The sequence below is a fragment of the Ascaphus truei genome, chromosome 21 (assembly GCF_040206685.1).
Source record: "Ascaphus truei isolate aAscTru1 chromosome 21, aAscTru1.hap1, whole genome shotgun sequence".
Classification (NCBI taxonomy): domain Eukaryota; kingdom Metazoa; phylum Chordata; class Amphibia; order Anura; family Ascaphidae; genus Ascaphus; species Ascaphus truei.
This window is the reverse complement of record NC_134503.1, coordinates 25,069,511-25,091,724: the sequence shown is the minus strand read 5'-3', so window position 1 is coordinate 25,091,724 and position 22,214 is coordinate 25,069,511. Positions and strand designations below refer to the sequence as shown.

The window sequence follows — 22,214 nt, the reverse complement described above, 5'->3', positions numbered from 1 at the left end:
GTGTTATCACACCGCCGTGTTACACCGCGTGCGTCTCTGCCCGGGATAATCTGGTATTATCACACCGCCGTGTTACACCGCGTGCGTCTCTGCCCGGGATAATCTGGTATTATCACACCGCCGTGTTACACCGCGCCCGTCTCTGCCCGGGATAATCTGGTATTATCACACCGCCGTGTTACACCGCGCCCGTCTCTGCCCGGGATAATCTGGTATTATCACACTGCCGTGTTACACCGCGCCCGTCTCTGCCCGGGATAATCTGGTATCACACAGCCGTGTTACACCGCGTCTCTGCCACGCGTCTCTGACCGCGGTTTGCTTGTGTTTCAGCGATCAGAGAGGACGGGATGCCAGGCGGTAGAAACAAGAGCATCGGACCCGTGCAGGTGAGCACAGCGCTGCTGGGGTTATATCTGTCAGTGGGCCCCTGTTATCCCCTGTACTTGGCTAGTAATACAATCCCTGACCCCCTAGGTAATGAGCTTCAGTATTCCACCCTGAAGGTGGCTGCACCGTCACTTCGGAAGTACCACCAGGCGGCAAAGTAACATGCGGTCATTCGTCCAGGAACCTCCCTTCGGAATGTTAAGCTTCCCCCGGGTGTGGGCGTAACGCTCAATAAGTATGTTATATTAACCCCTGCTATGGTGTCTAGGTGGCTTCTCCAAAAACACAATGGCGAAAGGTGCGACACGCTCGAGACATACACACACCCATCCCTCTCACCTCTCTCTGCTCCATGCAGTTTCCTCCTCTCCCTGGCCTCACCCCCAGGATTCTGATACCTTCTCCTGATTGGCTGATGCTGGGTAATGCAGACAATCAGGATGGAGGAAGCTGCCCAGCTCCCTAGCAGCAGCCCTGCTCTCTCCCTGCTCGTGGAATTCCCATCCCCCCCCCACCCCCAAGCCGGTCAGGTCACTATGTCCAGAGAGGTAATACCGGTATACACTCACACGCCCAGAGAGGTAATACCGGTATATACATACACGCCCAGAGAGGTAATACCGGTATACACACACACGCCCAGAGAGGTAATACCGGTATACACATACACACCCAGAGAGGTAATACCGGTATACACATACACGCCCAGAGAGGTAATACCGGTATACACATACACGCCCAGAGAGGTAATACCGGTATACACATACACGCCCAGAGAGGTAATACCGGTATACACATACACGCCCAGAGAGGTAATACTGGTATACACATACACGCCCAGAGAGGTAATACCGGTATACACATACACGCCCAGAGAGGTAATACCGGTATACACATACACGCCCAGAGAGGTAATACTGGTATACACATACACGCCCAGAGAGGTAATACCGGTATACACATACACGCCCAGAGTGTTAATACCGGTATACACACACACGCCCAGAGAGGTAATACCGGTATACACATACACGCCCAGAGAGGTTATACTGGTATACACACACACGCCCAGAGAGGTAATACCGGTATATACATACACACCCAGAGAGGTAATACCGGTATATGCATACACGCTCAGAGAGGTAATACCAGTATATACATACACGCCCAGAGAGGTAATACCGGTATACACATACACGCCCAGAGAGGTAATACTGGTATACACATACACGCCCAGAGAGGTAATATCGGTATACACATACACGACCAGAGAGGTAATACTGGTATACACATACACCCCCAGAGAGGTAATACCGGTATACACATACACGTCCAGAGAGGTAATACCGGTATACACATACACGCCCAGAGAGGTAATACCGGTATACACATACACGCCCAGAGAGGTAATACCGGTATACACACACACGCCCAGAGAGGTAATACCGGTATACACATACACACCCAGAGAGGTAATACCGGTATACACATACACGCCCAGAGAGGTAATACCGGTATACACATACACGCCCAGAGAGGTAATACCGGTATACACATACACGCCCAGAGAGGTAATACCGGTATACACATACGCGCCCAGAGAGGTAATACTGGTATACACATACACGCCCAGAGAGGTAATACCGGTATACACATACACGCCCAGAGAGGTAATACCGGTATACACATACACGCCCAGAGAGGTAATACTGGTATACACATACACGCCCAGAGAGGTAATACCGGTATACACATACACGCCCAGAGTGTTAATACCGGTATACACACACACGCCCAGAGAGGTAATACCGGTATACACATACACGCCCAGAGAGGTTATACTGGTATACACACACACACGCCCAGAGAGGTAATACCGGTATATACATACACACCCAGAGAGGTAATACCGGTATATACATACACGCTCAGAGAGGTAATACCAGTATATACATACACGCCCAGAGAGGTAATACCGGTATACACATACACGCCCAGAGAGGTAATACTGGTATACACATACACGCCCAGAGAGGTAATATCGGTATACACATACACGACCAGAGAGGTAATACTGGTATACACATACACCCCCAGAGAGGTAATACCGGTATACACATACACGTCCAGAGAGGTAATACCGGTATACACATACACGCCCAGAGAGGTAATACCGGTATACACATACACGTCCAGAGAGGTAATACCGGTATACACATACACGTCCAGAGATGTAATACCGGTATACACATACACGCCCAGAGAGGTAATACCGGTATACACATACAGGCCCAGAGAGGTAATACCGGTATACACATACACGTCCAGAGAGGTAATACCGGTATACACACACGCCAAGAGAGGTAATACCGGTATACACATACACGTCCAGAGAGGTAATACCGGTATACACATACACACCCAGAGAGGTAATACCGGTATACACATACGCGTGCATAGGGGTAATACCGGTATATACATACACACCCAGAGAGGTAATACCGGTATACACACACACGCCCAGAGAGGTAATACCGGTATACACATACACGCCCAGAGAGGTAATACCGGTATACAGATACACACCCAGAGAGGTAATACCGGTATATACATACACACCCAGAGAGGTAATACCGGTATATACATACACGCCCAGAGAGGTAATACCAGTATATACATACACACCCAGAGAGGTAATACCGGTATACACATACACGTGCATAGGGGTAATACCGGTATACACATACACACCCAGAGAGGTAATACCAGTATACACATATATGCCCAGAGAGGTAATACCGGTATACACACACACGCCCAGAGAGGTAATACCGGTATACACATACACGTGCATAGGGGTAATACCGGTATACACATACACGCCCAGAGAGGTAATATCGGTATACACATACACGCCCAGAGAGGTAATACCGGTATACACATACACCCCTAGAGAGGTAATACCGGTATACACATACACACCCAGAGAGGTAATACCGGTCGGTGTACACATACACGCCCAGAGAGGTAATACCGGTATACACATACACGTCCAGAGAGGTAATACCGGTATACACATACACGCCCAGAGAGGTAATACCGGTATACACATACACGCCCAGAGAGGTAATATCGGTATACACATACACGCCCAGAGAGGTAATACCGGTATACACATACACGCCCAGAGAGGTAATACCGGTATACACATACACGTCCAGAGAGGTAATACCGGTATACACATACACGCCCAGAGATGTAATACCGGTATACACATACACGCCCAGAGAGGTAATACCGGTCGGTGTACACATACACGCCCAGAGAGGTAATACCGGTATACACATACACGTCCAGAGAGGTAATACCGGTATACACATACACGCCCAGAGAGGTAATACCGGTATACACATACACGCCCAGAGAGGTAATATCGGTATACACATACACGCCCAGAGAGGTAATACCGGTATACACATACACGCCCAGAGAGGTAATACCGGTATACACATACACGCCCAGAGAGGTAATATCGGTATACACATACACGCCCAGAGAGGTAATACCGGTATACACATACACGCCCAGAGAGGTAATACCGGTATACACATACACGCCCAGAGAGGTAATATCGGTATACACATACACGCCCAGAGAGGTAATACCGGTATACACATACACGCCCAGAGAGGTAATACCGGTATACACATACACGTCCAGAGAGGTAATACCGGTATACACATACACGCCCAGAGATGTAATACCGGTATACACATACACGCCCAGAGAGGTAATACCGGTATACACATACAGGCCCAGAGAGGTAATACTGGTATACACACACGCCCAGAGAGGTAATACCGGTATACACACACGCCCAGAGAGGTAATACCGGTATACACATACACGTCCAGAGAGGTAATACCGGTATACACATACACACCCAGAGAGGTAATACCGGTATCCTCTTACACGCCCAGAGAGGTAATACGGGTATCCTCATACACGCCCAGAGAGGTAATACGGGTATACACATACACGCCCAGAGAGGTAATACGGGTATACACATACACGCCCAGAGAGGTAATACGGGTATACACATACGCGTGCATAGGGGTAATACAGGTATACACATACACACCCAGAGAGGTAATACCGGTATACACATACACGCCCAAAGAGGTAATACCGGTACACATACACGCCCAGAGAGGCAATACCGGTATACACGGACACACCCAGAGCAGTAATACTGGTATACACGCACAGAGAGGTAATACCGGTGTGACGGTAGGGCTAGCTGACACCACAAAACTGGGATGAAGCCCAGCTAGCTACTCCTAAATCTGTGTAACTTGGCCACCTATGTAAGGCTTATTGCAACCAAATGTATTTAATATCTGGGGAGAACAGGGAATGCATAATGCACTATGTATGTAATAATGTATCCCAAATCCCTTTATTCCCTGTTAATGCAATCCCTAAGTCTAGTTGAGCAAGTAATATGAGGTGAAGTGTTTTGTGATCTATGTGTAAGCACTGTGATGTGATTTGGTAGTCAGCCAGTAAAGTGTTCATTGGTTTATGTGACTGTGTGTACTCATTTCTAAGATAGCAGACTTGTAATGGGATTTGCATGGGAGGTACATTTGTATGGAGGGGACTCTGATTTAATCAGCGGAGGTTCCTGCAGATAAATGTGTATTGAGAGGATGTTTGGGGGCGTGGAGGTGTTACAGACATTTGGTGAGTGTGAAAGAGTGGACAATCAGGTTTGCTCTGATTGGCCAGCAGCCCCTGTCCCATGTAAAGAATAGCAGCAGAGGGATATAGAAGCAGTGCTGCAGAACAGAGATTCCTTCAGAGAGGCTGAGAATGGAGAAAGGTAAGGGGAGTGCAGAACAGAGAAAGGTGGATGTAATACTATCAATTGTCCCACTAGGGGGGTTGGTATAACACCAATTGCCCACTGAGATCAGCACAAGTGGTCAAGTTGCCACAGTCAATGCCTGCAAACAGTGGTATAGCACAGGTGTCAATAACATGAGATAAGTGAATGGAACTACTTACACGGCCATGTGCAAGTAAACTGCGTTGAAAAGGTTTCTTTTCTTTACTCAATCCTCTTTCAGGAGGGTTGTCTTCTGGTGTTCTCTGGCTGTAGGTCCCCCGGAAATTAATGGGCAAACGTGGACAGTGTGTTATACTCAAAACATAGCATTTTATTACAAAATAAATATCAACACTCACAACCAAATTCTCCTCGGTCGTCACAGCAGTGTTCGCTTCTTCCGCGTCTCAGACAGGTCCCAACTACCGCGTCCGGTCATCGGCTGGTGCTCCTGCTGGAACGCAAGTGGAACGTACAGCTACGGTGGCCGCCGAGGTCCAACAGAGGTCTGCTGATTTGGGCTAAAAAAAATCAAATCAGCAGACCTCTGTTGGACCTCGGCGGCCACCGTTGCTGTACGTTCCACTTGCGTTCCAGCAGGAGCACCAGCCGATGACCGGACGCGGTAGTTGGGACCTGTCTGAGACGCGGAAGAAGCGAACACTGCTGTGACGACCGAGGAGAATTTGGTTGTGAGTGTTGATATTTATTTTGTAATAAAATGCTATGTTTTGAGTATAACACACTGTCCACGTTTGCCCATTAATTTCCGGGGGACCTACAGCCAGAGAATCCCAGAAGACAACCCTCCTGAAAGAGGATTGAGTAAAGAAAAGAAACCTTTTCAACGCAGTTTACTTGCACATGGCCGTGTAAGTAGTTTCATTTACTTATCTCATGTTATTGTCACCTGTGCTATACCACTGTTTGCAGGCATTGACTGTGGCAACTTGACCACTTGTGCTGATCTCAGTGGGCAATTGGTGTTATACCAACCCCCCTAGTGGGACAATAGATAGTATTACATCCACCTTTCTCTGTTCTGCGCTCTCCTTACCTTTCTCCATTTTCTACTTCCATTTGAAGGTCCTGGATAGACCCTTAGGCTAAGGTCCCAGTGCCTCCGCTGCACGCCCACCCGATTCCCCGGTCTGCAGTGAGCTGCAGGAAGAGAGACCGGGGGGTGGGGGGCGGGGGGGTGGCGTGTTTGGGGAGTGACGGGGGCGCGACCATGACATCACCCGGCAGGTTCTCCCTCATTGGCTGAACTGCCGGGGGGCATGGCCTAGCGCTCCGTCGCGAGTCCTGCTCTCAATTCCCTCGCAGCGGGCCCGGCGCCATTGAGGGGAGGGCTCTCGTCCCTGCAGCGTCCGCCACAGCGGGCGCTGCAGTAGCAAGCGGGACCAAAGCCTTAGTGTTGAGCAGCAGTCGCTGGTCTTCGCAGTAGTGCACCAGTATTAAAAGTGCGCGTCGAAGTCCTGTATACGGTAGTATTAAAAACGTTTATTATTTCACCTTCTATTGTCGGAGAGAGCGCCGTAGTTTCTTTCACCACTTCCTTCAGAGAGGCTATCAGAGGGAGAGACACTCTGGGAAGGAGAGTGGAGACTCCGTCAGAGGACCATCTGAGAGAGACACTGGGAAAGAGTGTGGCGAGCATCTCAGAGCATCAGAGAGAGACTGAGAGACATTCTGAGAAGGAGTTTGGATCTTGACTGTGACCAGCTGGAGATACATGTCAGAGTGGCTGCTGTGTGATCATCTCTCTGATATCCTGGGCGAGAAGCGGACAGGGCAAGCCTTCTTGAAGCAGCCCCCGCACCTAGCGAGGCTAGAGTCTACTCCCCGGGCCCCCAGTTGGTATTGTATCTTGTTTTGTGCATCTTTGTTTTGTCTGCAGGCGTGCCAGAATAAACCCCATTTTATTCAACAACTTTGTCCCGTCTGGTGCTTGTGATCCCGGTGGTTTTGGTGTAAAAGTACTGGTCTCCCGTGACACCGGTATACACATACACGCCCAGAGAGGTAATACCGGTATACACATACACACCCAGAGAGGTAATACCGGTATACACATACACGCCCAGAGAGGTAATATGAGTACACACATAGAAGCCCGGAGAGGTAATACCGGTATACACATACACGCCCAGAGAGCTAATACCGGTATACACATACACGCCCAGAGATGTAATACCGGTATACACATACACGCCCAGAGAGGTAATACCGGTATACACATACACGCCCAGAGAGGTAATACCGGTATACACATACACGCCCAAAGAGGTAATATGAGTATACACATAGAAGCCCAGAGAGGTAATACCGGTATACACATACACGCCCAGAGAGCTAATACCGGTATACACATACACGCCCAGAGAGGTAATACCGGTATACACACACACACCCAGAGAGGTAATACCGGTATACACATACACGCCCAGAGAGGTAATACCGGTATACACATACACGCCCAGAGAGGTAATACCGGTATACACATACACGCCCAGAGAGGTAATACCGGTATACACATACACGCCCAGAGAGCTAATACCGGTATACACATACACACCCAGAGAGGTAATACCGGTATACACATACACGCCCAGAGAGATAATACCGGTATACACATACCCGCCTAGAGAGGTAATACCGGTATACACATACACGCCCAGAGAGGTAATAGCGGTATACACATACACACCCAGAGAGGTAATACTGGTGTAGCGCACTTTCCCCCACCCCCTGGGAGATCTAGCGGCTAGTGTGTATGCTGCTTTTACCTGCGTCTCGAAGGAGGCCTGAGCCTCTGCTACTGGGAGCCTGGGGTGTACCTGGATGGTCTATGGATAGCGTCTCCACTTGTACAGGATTTTACTAAAGTGTGTGGTTGGTGCACATGCAGAGTTGTGGTACCTGCTGTGTGGTCCCACACCTGGGTGCGCTGATGTCTCCTTGATGGGATCTACGGATTCAGGTATGTATCCGCGAAGCCTCTGCCTCTACGTTGGGTGGGTCCCACCATATGCAATGTGTCTTGTATCAGAGGGGGATCTGGTCCCAGATCACGTAGGCCAGGATGCAGCCGCGTCCTGGCTTTGTCCCTGGTTCTACGGGGCAGTGCCCCTATCTATGGGCCTGTCCCTTCAGCAACCACAAGCTACACAGGGGATACCTCACCTAGTACAGGTGACACAGAAACCTGCACATACCTCTTACCCCTTCCTTGTCCCAGCTCCGACTGGTGTGGTCCTCGCGCACCAAATGTATCTATTTTCCCCTTGCAGGGGAAGCTGCAGCTCTATTGGCTATTCTGATGCACCTGACTACCTGCCCCTTTGCATGCTGGGGGCTGTAGTCCCCACGAAGCCTTCTCAGGCTAATGGCCGCCCTGCAGCTCCTTCTGTGCATGCGCAACTCACTGCGCCTGGGCGACGGTGCGCAAGATGGCGGCGCCCTGCTACGGGCGCCGCCAACGACTCGGTAGCCGTGCCTAAACACCCTACAGCCTGCCCCAGCTCCCGCACGCACCGACACTAGTCGGATGCACCTGTGCACCTCCCGCCCGCATCTAAGGAGGTAACGGGACCCAGGGGTGACCTGCTATTCTCTCCCCCTGGTGAAACCCCAACGTCCCCACTTGGGAACAGTGTACACAACAATATTTACACAATAAAAATGCAAGCCATATGTACAACTTACCACATCATCAACGACTTTATATGAGATTATACAGCTCAGTGAACATTACAATCACTGAGCGTCGAGACCAGTGCTGAGCCTCATAGTGGGGTGCCCCAATATAATCATAGGTCATCCAGTTTGGGGGATGCCTAACTCTTTGGCTTCACCTGAGTGGTTCTTCAGTTACTCCCTCTGGAGAGTTATAAGCATTGTCCTGAGGCTCAGCATCTCCCGTTGAGGGTATAAAAGTCTCTGAATAGTCTCTTTTCGGTTTGAAGCATGGGCTTCTAGGATCCAGCGGTTGGCTCGTTGGAGCCACCCTAGTAGGCATTGTTTGTCTGGGCCCTTTACCCGTAGCTCCTCCGGAGATGCTCCGTGACTTTGGGGTCCCCTTTGAGAGAGTCCCTCCATAGGATCCTCTACTGTTTCATTGATGGTTTCTTCCCCGTCTGTATGATCCTGGGTGGTCTCAGGGATGGTTTCAATTATAATCTCTTTGTTAGCTTCTGATTGTTCCGGCTCACCGTCCAGTGGTGTAGCCGGTATCTCTGGCTCATTGTCTCCCACTTGCGGGATAGGGAGAAGGTGTTTACGGTACCAGACTCTTACCCGGCTATCTGCGTCTTTTATGCGATAGGCTGGGAGGCCTTACATCTGTGACTCGACCTCGAACACACCGTCACGCCAACGGTCGGGCTAATTTTTGTCTGACCTTGGAGTCGTATCGCCTGTTATTATTGGCATTTAAGTGAGCGGCAGCTTTCTCCGCTAGATAGTAGGCTTGCTGCAGGTTCTCTTGCAGCCTTTGCACATAGCGGAAGTGCATCATATTGGGTACCCCATCGGTTGATACCCTCAGACGCATGTCTACTGGAAGCCGAGCTTCTCGCCCATACATGAGGAAGTATGGCGTCTACCCTGTGGATTCATGGCGGGTGCAGTTATATGCATGCACCAGAGGCTCTACATGCCTACTCCACTCCGTCTTCTGCTCTCCTTTCAGAGTCCCAAGCATGTCCAGGATGGTCCGGTTGAACCGCTCCGGTAGTGCATCTCCCTCCTGGTGACACGGCGTTGTTCTGGACTTGGTAATATTAAGGATTTTGATCTGTTCCCGGATAAGGTTACTCTCCAAAGTCAATGCCTTGGTCGGAATGAAGGCGGTTGGGTAGGCCATGATGCATGAAATACTGCTCCCACAGGATCTTCGCCACCGTTATGGCCTTCTGGTCTTTGGTGGGGAAGGCTTGTGCGTAGCAAGGTATAATGGCCCGTAATGACCATCACGTTACTGATACCTCGGGCATCAGGTTCTATGCACAGGAAATCCATGCACACTAAGTCCATGGCGCCCGAGCTCTTCAGGTGAGCCATTGGTGTGGCTCTGGTATGGAGAGTCTTGCGCTGGATGCACCTTGAACACTGAAGACAGTGTCGTTCTACAGACTCGCGCATCCGTGGCCAGAAGAATCGGTCTCTGACCAACCCAAAGGTCTTCTCCACACCGAGATGGCCATGGTCATCGTGCAAGGCTTTCAGAACCATATATTGCAGGTTTCTGGGGAGAACCTAAACAAAACGGTGTTCGTGGTGCAAAGTGATGAAACAGTTAATATGTGCAAATGATCCCAGTGTTGATTAGCACTGAAAAACACATAATACTGTAACTCCAAGTAGAGGATTCTCCAGGTCAGCAGACTCTTTGTAGACCCTCATATGAAGAAAAGAACACAAATGTAGAGAGTATAGTGCATTATCATTTACTTAATATGACAGACAACACAGAGGGGAATGGTAACACACTCACACTTTCCCCGCTGGTAAGTAAACAAGAAGTGACTTTGGGCGCTCTTCAACCCTTCTCCTTAGATGACAGCTCCCAATGCGACCGCTCCACTTCTCAGTCAGGAACAAACCGCGATTACCTCCGCCAGCGTCTCTCACCCACTGTGGGGGCACTCCGCTGCGTCACGGTCGTCTCAGCAGTCTCCTTCCAATCAGGGCTTCTCAGGAGATTGGGTATGGTGGCCTCAAAGCATCAAAAAAGCCCAACCGGTTTCGTCCCACTGGACTTTGTCTGGGGAGAACCAGTTGCCGTCTATCTGGGTGATTGTGGTATTGTACCACCCTATAGAGTAGACCATTGTCAATCTCGAACTTATCCGCTTCTCGCATGAGGATAGTGACCATGTCGCTGGGGGCACGTCTCAGAAGGGCAGGCTTGTTTTTCTGGACGGCCTGGAGGATGATGCCAGCCACAGGGTCCCGGAACTGATATTGGACCATATCCTTCTACGCTATGCTCTTATCATGGGTGATGTTCTGGATCACAGTAAGTGGCGGGGATGGCTTTGGATTGGCATCCTAAGGAATCCGCGGCCCTCGGCTCTGTGAAGGCCACTCTGTCTTCTATGACAGCGGCCGTGTTGCACATTGCTCTCATCCCTGGTCCTGGGATCTCCTCCCAGAGGTCATCTTCTGGAGTGGTGCTCAGTCCTGGTCTTCGGGATAGAGCATCCGCTCCGATATTCAAGGGCCCAGGTTTATATTTCAGCGTGAATTTGTGGTTAGATAACGCCGCCAGCCATCGGTGGCCGGTAGCATCCAGTTTGGCGGATGTTATGTATGTAAGCGGATTGTTATCCGTCCTCGCCTCAAAGGTTAAACTGTACAAGTAGTCATGGAGCTTGTCCACGATGGCCCACTTGAGGGCGAGGAACTCCAACTTGTTGACAAGGTAGTTCTGCTCACCGGGAGTCAGACTGCGGCTGACGTAGGCCACTGGTCGGAGGCCAGCTGGATACTTTTTGTGCAGGACTGCACCCAGACCATTGAGACTTGCATCTACATGGAGAAAGTAGGGCTGTTCTTGGTCGGCTTAATCGAGAACAGGTGCCTCTGCTAAGCTCTTTTTCAGGCCCAAGAAGGCACGCTCGCAGTCGGTCGTCTATTTATCATCGAATGGCTGTCTGGTAGATGTAGCCGTTCGCCCTGTGTACTCGGGGTATATTTTGAGGAGATTGTTGAGGGGCTTGGACTTACTTGAATACCCCTCCACAATGCGGCGATAGTGACCACAGAAGCCGAGGAAAGAGCGTAGCTACATGACATTTTCAGGTCGTGGCTAGTTCACCACTGTGACGGTAAGGATAGCTGGCATCACAAAACTGGGATGAAGCCCAGCTAGCTACCCCTAAATCTATGTAACTTGGTCACCTATGTAAGGCTTATTTCAGCCAAATGTATTTAATCTCTGGGGGAGAACAGGGAATGTATAATGCACTATGTCTGTAAGAATGTATTTCAAAGCCTCTTTTCGTTATTCCCTGAAAATGCAATCCCACAGTTTAGTGAATCAACGTTGTTCTGTAATGTACTTTGGGTGTCAGCCCTGCAAGAAAGCACAGATATTCCATTGTTACTGTCATCTCTATGGAGAAATACTAAGCAATCCACTTAGTTGAAGGTTTCTATAGAAATGATAAGATTAGGGACAGCTAGGTGTCAGGTCTCCTGGGGGAGGTGAAAGGCTGCTGATCAGATCTGGGCGTAAGAGCATTGTACTGCCCAGACACTGATGCTCCAACCCAGTGGGAGGTCTTGAGTGCCTTAGCAAGCCCCTGCTCTGGCTTGTGTGGCACTAATTTAATCCGTACGTTGATTTGCCTGCAGCCCCTGTCCCCTGTAAAGGATAGCAACCGAGGGCTATATAAGAGGTGCTGTTGGTCAAATAATTCAGATATACCTTCAGAGAGAGAGGGACACTCTGGGAAGGAGTGTGGAGATTCCCTCAGAGTACTATCAGAGAGACTGAGAGACGTTCTGTAAAAGAGTTTGGATCTTTACAGTGACCAGCAGGAGATACGTCAGAGGCTCTGCTGTGTGATCAGCCCTCTGATATCCTGGATGAGAAGCGGACAGGGTAAGCCTTCTTGAAGCAGGCCCCTGCACCTAGCGAGACTCCGTCAGAGGACCATCTGAGAGAGACACTGGGGAAGGAGTGTGGCGAGCATCTCAGAGCATCAGAGAGAGACTGAGAGACATTCTGAGAAGGAGTTTGGATCTTGACAGTGACCAGCTGGAGATACATGTCAGAGTGGCTGCTGTGTGATCACTCTGATATCCTGGATGGGAAGCAGACAGGGCAAGCCTTCTTGAAGCAGGCTCCTGCACCTAGCGAGGCTAGAGTCTACTCCCCAGGCCCCCAGTTGGTATTGTATCTTGTTTTGTACATCTTTGTTTTGTCTGCTGGCGTGCCAGAATAAACCTCATTTTATTCAACAACTCCTGGCTGGTGCTAGTGATCCCGGAGGTTTCGGTGTAAAAGTACTGGTCTCCCGTGACAAACACCGCTTCCACTTTGTCAGGGTCCGTAGCGATCTCATCGGTGGACACGTGTCCCACATAGGTCACCGAGGTGTGGCAGAACCGGCACTTGTCCAGGGATAGTTTCAGGCCTTCTTGACCCAGACGGTCCAGCACCTAAAGCAGACGTTCTTCATGTTCCTCCAAGGTCTTACCAAAGACAATGATATCATCCAGGTAGACCAAGCATTCCCGAGGGTTCATGTCACCGATGGTTTTCTCCATTAGACATCGAAAGGTTGTGGGAGTTCCACAGATGCCGTGGGGCATGCGCGTAAATTGATAGAAGCCCAGGGGACAGACGAAGTTGGTCTTCTCCTGGTGTTCTGCACTCATCGGTACCTGGTAGTACCCAGATCGCAAGTCTAGAACACTGAACCACTGGCTTCCTTTTAGGGTTTTGAGAATCTCCTCGATGCGAGGAAGAGTGTACTGATCGTGCACTGTGCGGTTGTTCAGTGTCCGGTAATCGACACAATCTTAACGACCCATTCTTCTTTCTCACCACCACGATGGGCGAGGCATAGGGACTCTGGGATATGGTCACAATCCCTGCTGTCTCCATCTCTTTTAAACGTCCCTTTTATCGTCCACATCCCGAGGGGTGATTCGACGAAAACATTCTCGGAATGGTGTAGTGTCACTCAGCCTGATGGTGTGTTGGGCGTTTCGGCTGCAGCCCACATCCATCTCACTTGTGGAAAACATGGCCCGGCGTTCTTCCAACTTGACCGTGAGTCGGTCTTTCCACCCGGCCGGCAGTGTTAAGTCTCCACAGTTGAATGTAAGCTCGGCTTGCTGTTAGGATGCTTCTGTGGCATTCACCTAAGGCATCTCCTCCACGGGGTGACGGGATAAACTCGTCCAAATCTTCGCCACTGATCAAAGGCCATGGGATATGGGGAGATATTTTGATTGAATACGTTAATTCTTCCAGGAATCTTGGAGGTCCATTCCCGCACTTCCGGCACCAGCTTATAGCCTTGCTGGGCATACTCTCCAGAGAAAAGGGGTGATCGGCCTTGTCTCGGTCGGGGTAGCAGCACAATGCGGCCATGCTCTTCACTCTCTCTGGTGGGATTTCTGTTAACCCCGCCTGCAGGTTGAAGAGATCTCCATGTCTGTCCTGTGCAGATATCTTACAACACTCTTCCAGAAGGATGGGGTGGATGGTCAGACTATCCAAAGGCAGTTCGCCGGCTTCCTGCAGGTATGCCCTTATTACGGCCCTCACTATGTCGGTGTTGGTTCCCGGTATGATCGGGGAACTGGAAGGCTCTATGGGAATACCAGTGCCTCCACATACATAGGGTGTGATTTGCCGGTGTTCAGCTGAAGTATCTCCAACCAGGAGTTTTTTAAAGGCAAATAAGTGGAATATTCTGCAATGGCCGAGTCAATCACCTGATCTCAACCCGATGGAGCATGCATTTCACTTGCTGAAGACAAAACTTAAGGCAGAAAGACCCACGAACAAACAACAACTGAAGACAGCTGCAGTAAAGGCCTGCAAAGCATCACAAAGGAGGAAACCCAGCATTTGGTGATGTCCATGCGTTCCAGACTTCAAGCAGTCATTGCCTGCAAAGGATTCTGGATAAAGTATTAAAAATGAACATTTTATTTGATTGTGTTCATTTGTCCAATTACATTTGAGCCCCTGAAATAAGGGGACTGTGTATGAAAATGGTTGCGTTTCCTAAACGTTTCATATTTTTGTTCAACTCCTTGAATTAAAGCTGAAAGTCTGCACATCTATTGCATTTTGGTTGTTTCATTTCAAATCCATTGTGGTGGCGTACAGAGCAACAATTATGAAAATTGTGTCAGTGTCCAATTATTTCCGGACCTAATTGTGTGTGTGTGTGTATATATATATCACCACAACTAGGCCACGCACGGCCGTGACCACCGGTACTTTATCCCCCCCACCTGGAAACACATACCCCAAAGTACTCAGAGGAACCTCGAGCACCCAACCACACAGATGTCCAGGAGTATACAGTCCCTCCCCAAAATGTGGTACAGCGCTGCCCCTAAAGTCTATGGTTGGTGCACATGCAGAGTTGAGGTACCTGCTATGTGGTCCCACACCCGGGCGCGCTGATGTCTACTTGATGGGATCCAGGGATGTGTCCGCGAAGCCTCCGGCTCTGGTTGGGTGGGTCCCACCATATGCAATGTCTCTTGTATCAGAGGGGTGATCTGGTCCCAGATCACCCTAGTCCAGGATGCAGCCGCATCCTGGCTTTGTCCCTATGTTCTGGCTCTACAGGGGCAGTGCCCCTATCTATGGGCCTGTCCCTGCAGCAACCACAAGCTACACCGGGGTCTAACAGGGGATACCTGGCCTAGTGCAGATGCCACAGACACCTGCACATACCTCTTACCCCTTCCTTGTCCCAGCTCCGACAGGCGTGGTCCTCGTGCGCCAAATGTGTCTATATTCCCCTTGCAGGGGAAGCTGCAGCCCTATTGGCTATTCTGGTGCACCTGACTACCTGCCCCTATGCATGCTTGGGGCTGTCGTCCCTGCGGAGCCTTTTCTGGCTAATGGCCGCCCTGCAGCTCCTTCTGTGCATGCGCAATTCACTGCGACTGTGCGCAAGATGGCAGCGTCCTGCTACGGGAGCCGCCTATACCCCCGACAGCCTGCCTCAGCTCCCGCACGCACTGGCACTAGTCGGATGCACCCGCGCACCTCCCGCCGGCATCTGAGGAGGTAAGGGGACCGGTGGGGGGGGGGGGAGGGGGCTGCTTTACCGGTATACACATACACGCCCAGAGAGGTAATACCGGTATACACATACACGCCCAGAGAGGTAATACCGGTATACACATACACGCCCAGAGAGACAATACCGGTATACACATACACACCCAGAGAGGTAATACCGCTATACACATACACGCCCAGAGAGACAATACCGGTATACACATACACGCCCAGAGAGACAATACCGGTATACACATACACACCCAGAGAGGTAATACCGCTATACACATACACGCCCAGAGAGACAATACCGGTATACACATACACGCCCAGAGAGGTAATACCGGTATACACATACACGCCCAGAGAGACAATACCGGTATACACATACACACCCAGAGAGGTAATACCGGTATACTCATACACGCCCAGAGAGACAATACCGGTATACACATACACGCCCAGAGAGACAATACCGGTATACACATACGCACCCAGAGAGGTAATACCGGTATACACATACACGCCCAGAGAGACAATACTGGTATACACATACACGCCCAGAGAGACAATACCGGTATACACATACACGCCCAGAGAGGTAATACCGGTATACACATACACACCCAGAGAGACAATACCGGTATACACATACACGCCCAGAGAGGTAATACCGGTATACACATACACACCCAGAGAGGTAATACCGGTATACACATACACGTCCAGAGAGGTAATACCGGTATACACATACACGCCCAGAGAGGTAATACCTGTATACAGATACGCACACAGAGAGGTAATACCGGTATACACATACTCGCCCAGAGAGACAATACCGGTATACACATACACGCCCAGAGAGGTAATACCGGTATACACATACACGCCCAGAGAGACAATACCGGTATACACATACGCACCCAGAGAGGTAATACCGGTATACACATACACGCCCAGAGAGACAATACCGGTATACACATACACGCCCAGAGAGGTAATACCGGTATACACATACACGCCCAGAGAGGTAATACGGTTGTCACGGAAGACCAGTACTTTTACACCAAAACCACCGGGATCACAAGCACCAGACATGACAAAGATGTTGAATAAAATGGGTTTTATTCTGGCACGCCGGCAGACTAAACAAAGATGCACAAAACAAGATGCAATACCAACTGGGGGCCTGGGGAGTAGACTCTAGCCTTGCTAGGTGCGGGGGCTGCTTCAAGAAGGCTTGCCCTGTTCGCTTCTCGTCCAGGATATCAGAGTGCGGATCACACAGCAGAGCCCCTGACGTGTATCTCCAGCTGGTCACAGTAAAGATCCAAACTCCTTTACAGAATGTCTCTCAGTCTTTCTGTCTCTCAGATAGTCCTTTGAGGGAATCTCCACAATCCTTCCCAGAGTGTCTCTCAGTCTCTGTCAGCCTCTCTTGCTATCAGATGCACTCTGAAGTTAGATCTGATTCTCTGATCAGCTGCACCCCTTATATAGCCCTCTGTGGCTATCCTTACATGGGAGGGGGCTGCTGGACAATCAGAGCATGGATTAGGTTGGTGCCACAACAGCCAGAGGGCGTGCTAAGAACCCATCCCCATCCCTGATTGTTCACTTTTTCTCACTCACCAAATGTCTCCCAACCATTGTCTCAATACACATGTATCTGCAGGAACCTCCGCTGACTACATCAGTGTCCCCTCCATACAAATATAACTCACATGCAAATCCCATTACAAGTCTGCTATCTTAGAAATGAGTACATAGTCACATAATCCAATTAACACTTTACAGGGCTGACTCCCAAATTACATCACAGTGCTTACACATAGATCACAAAACACTTTACCTCATATTGCTTGCTCAACTAGACTTAGGGATTGTATTAACGGAATAAAGGGCTTTGGAATACATTATTACATACATAGTGCATTATGCATTCTCTGTTCTCCCCCAGATATTAAATACATTTGGTTGCAATAAGCCTTACATAGGTGGCCAAGTTACACAGATTTAGGGGTAGCTAGCTGGGCTTCATCCCAGTTTTGTGATGCCAGCTAGCCCTACCGTCACACCGGTATACACATACACGCCCAGAGAGGCAATACCGGTATACACATACACGCCCAGAGAGGTAATTCCGGTATACACATACACGCACACAGAGGTAATACCGGTATACACATCCACGCCCAGAGAGGTAATGCCGGTATACACACCCAGAGAGGTAATACCGGTATACACACACACGCCCAGAGAGGTAATACCGATATACACATACACGCCCAGAGAGGTAATACCGGTATACACATACACGCCCAGAGAGGTAATACCGGTATACACATACACGCCCAGAGAGGTAATACCGGTATACACATACACGCCCAGAGAGGTAATACCGGTATACACACTGTTACCTCTCATTCTTTGCTGGAGAAAGTGTCCGTTCAATGCTGGACACTTTGCTATGGTGACCATATTTGTACCAGGAAAAACCTTGACAAATTTTGCGACCTGCGAGTGCCAACCAACCAGGACAGTGACTGAAAGCCAGGACTGTCCCAGCTAAACCTGGACATCTGTTCACCCAAACCCCCGCATGGCTGGATAGCCGACGTGTCTGTAATATGCAGAGTGATGTAATACAAGTTGTACCTTGATATTAATGCTGAAATTAACAATATAAGGATTTGTGCTCGATTTCCTCATTGTGACGAACGATAGGGTGGCCATGTTATAAGTGACCAGCAGCCTACAAGTTGGCAAGCACTTTATATACACACAAGTTATAATGTAGTCCTTGTTATGCACGTCCCCTGCTTGCCAGGAGACCCGATAGGAAAAGGGAAGGACAGGTAAGATTATGATGGACATTTTCAGGATCAACTTTCAAAGCGGATTTATTGGGGGCTGTTATGGACACAGAGCTTACACTCTAATTTTTGGGCCTGAGGCAAGGGGAGGTAAAGGGATTCACCCACTTCAGAGACAGTACACTGCAGACTAACCCCCGCTCCCGTCCTCGCAGATCTCGGATGAAGAGATTGAGCGGATAATGTCCGGCCAGGAGTTCGAGGAGGAGGCCAACAATTCCTGGAGCAACAACGGGGACAGCGACCACAGCTCCCCCGGCAACGGAGTCTCCGAGAGCAACCAGCCTTCTCCTGTGTCCACCCCGTCGTCCAGGTGCGCCGCGAGCCTTACCTGAGCAGAACATCCCCTGCGAGATGCTCTGTGCTGTACTTAGTGGGTATCATGGGACACGATGATCAGATCCATTGCTTGAGGCTCCTCTTTCTGATAGAGTGCACCTCCAAACTGCACCTCCAAACTGCACCTCCAAACTGCACCTCCAAACTGCACCTCCAAACTGCACCTCCAAACTGCACCTCCAAACTGCACCTCAAACTGCACCTCAAACTGCACCTCCAAACTGCACCTCAAACTGCACCTCCAAACTGCACCTCAAACTGCACCTCCAAACTGCACCTCCAAACTGCACCTCCAAACTGCACCTCCAAACTGCACCTCAAACTGCACCTCCAAACTGCACCTCCAAACTGCACCTCCAAACTGCACCTCAAACTGCACCTCAAACTGCACCTCAAACTGCACCTCCAAACTCCACCTCCAAACTGCACCTCAAACTGCACCTCAAACTGCACCTCAAACTGCACCTCAAACTGCACCTCAAACTGCACCTCCAACTGCACCTCCAACTGCACCTCCAACTGCACCTCCAAACTGCACCTCCAAACTGCACCTCAAACTGCACCTCAAACTGCACCTCCAAACTGCACCTCCAAACTGCACCTCCAAACTGCACCTCCAAACTGCACCTCCAAACTGCACCTCCAAACTGCACCTCCAAACTGCACCTCCAAACTGCACCTCCAAACTGCACCTCAAACTGCACCTAAAACTGCACCTCCAAACTGCACCTCCAAACTGCACCTCCAAACTGCACCTCCAAACTGCACCTCCAAACTGCACCTCAAACTGCACCTCCAAACTGCACCTCAAACTGCACCTCAAACTGCACCTCCAAACTGCACCTCAAACTGCACCTCCAAACTGCACCTCCAAACTGCACTCCAAACTGCACCTCAAACTGCACCTCAAACTGCACCTCAAACTGCACCTCAAACTGCACCTCCAAACTGCACCTCCAAACTGCACCTCCAAACTGCACCTCCAAACTGCACCTCAAACTGCACCTCAAACTGCACCTCCAAACTGCACCTCCAAACTGCACCTCAAACTGCACCTCAAACTGCACCTCAAACTCCACCTCCAAACTCCACCTCCAAACTGCACCTCCAAACTGCACCTCCAAACTGCACCTCCAAACTGCACCTCCAAACTGCACCTCCAAACTGCACCTCAAACTGCACCTCCAAACTGCACCTCCAAACTGCACCTCCAAACTGCACCTCCAAACTGCACCTCAAACTGCACCTCAAACTGCACCTCCAAACTGCACCTCAAACTGCACCTCCAAACTGCACCTCAAACTGCACTCCAAACTGCACCTCCAAACTGCACCTCCAAACTGCACCTCCAAACTGCACCTCCAAACTGCACCTCCAAACTGCACCTCAAACTGCACCTCCAAACTGCACCTCAAACTGCACCTCCAAACTGCACCTCCAAACTGCACTCCAAACTGCACTCCAAACTGCACCTCAAACTGCACCTCAAACTGCACCTCAAACTGCACCTCAAACTGCACCTCAAACTGCACCTCAAACTGCACCTCAAACTGCACCTCAAACTGCACCTCCAAACTGCACCTCCAAACTGCACCTCCAAACTGCACCTCCAAACTGCACCTCCAAACTGCACCTCAAACTGCACCTCAAACTGCACCTCAAACTGCACCTCCAAACTGCACCTCCAAACTGCACCTCCAAACTGCACCTCCAAACTGCACCTCCAAACTGCACCTCAAACTCCACCTCCAAACTCCACCTCCAAACTGCACCTCCAAACTGCACCTCCAAACTGCACCTCCAAACTGCACCTCCAAACTGCACCTCCAAACTGCACCTCCAAACTGCACCTCCAAACTGCACCTCCAAACTGCACCTCCAAACTGCACCTCAAACTGCACCTCCAAACTGCACCTCCAAACTGCACCTCCAAACTGCACCTCCAAACTGCACCTCAAACTCCACCTCCAAACTCCACCTCCAAACTGCACCTCCAAACTGCACCTCCAAACTGCACCTCCAAACTGCACCTCCAAACTGCACCTCCAAACTGCACCTCCAAACTGCACCTCCAAACTGCACCTCAAACTGCACCTCAAACTGCACCTCCAAACTGCACCTCCAAACTGCACCTCCAAACTGCACCTCAAACTGCACCTCCAAACTGCACCTCCAAACTGCACCTCCAAACTGCACCTCCAAACTGCACCTCCAAACTGCACCTCCAAACTGCACTCCAAACTGCACCTCAAACTGCACCTCAAACTGCACCTCCAAACTGCACCTCCAACTGCACCTCCAACTGCACCTCCAAACTGCACCTCCAAACTGCACCTCCAAACTGCACTCCAAACTGCACCTCAAACTGCACTCCAAACTGCACCTCCAAACTGCACCTCCAAACTGCACCTCCAAACTGCACCTCCAAACTGCACCTCCAAACTGCACCTCAAACTGCACCTCCAAACTGCACCTCCAAACTGCACCTCCAAACTGCACCTCCAAACTGCACCTCCAAACTGCACCTCCAAACTGCACCTCAAACTGCACCTCCAAACTGCACCTCCAAACTGCACTCCAAACTGCACCTCCAAACTGCACCTCCAAACTGCACCTCCAAACTGCACCTCCAAACTGCACCTCCAAACTGCACCTCAAACTGCACCTCCAAACTGCACCTCCAAACTGCACCTCCAAACTGCACCTCCAAACTGCACCTCCAAACTGCACCTCCAAACTGCACCTCCAAACTGCACCTCCAAACTGCACCTCAAACTGCACCTCCAAACTGCACCTCCAAACTGCACCTCCAAACTGCACCTCCAAACTGCACCTCCAAACTGCACCTCAAACTGCACCTCCAAACTGCACCGCCAAACTGCACCTCAAACTGCACCTCAAACTGCACCTCCAAACTGCACCTCCAAACTGCACCTCAAACTGCACC

General features: G+C 50.2%; 1 protein-coding gene across 6 annotated transcripts in view; it reads left to right on the top strand.

Moving 5' to 3' along the window:
* The window catches only part of NR6A1 (nuclear receptor subfamily 6 group A member 1), a 290,975-nt gene that overhangs the window by 205,286 nt on the left and 63,475 nt on the right, over positions 1-22,214 (top strand). For all 6 annotated transcript variants that reach the window (XM_075579388.1, XM_075579387.1, XM_075579384.1 and 3 more), the window contains 2 exons: positions 334-389; positions 19,084-19,241. In XM_075579388.1, the coding sequence (XP_075435503.1) occupies positions 334-389; positions 19,084-19,241 (214 nt within the window). The remainder of the gene's footprint in view (positions 1-333; positions 390-19,083; positions 19,242-22,214) is intronic.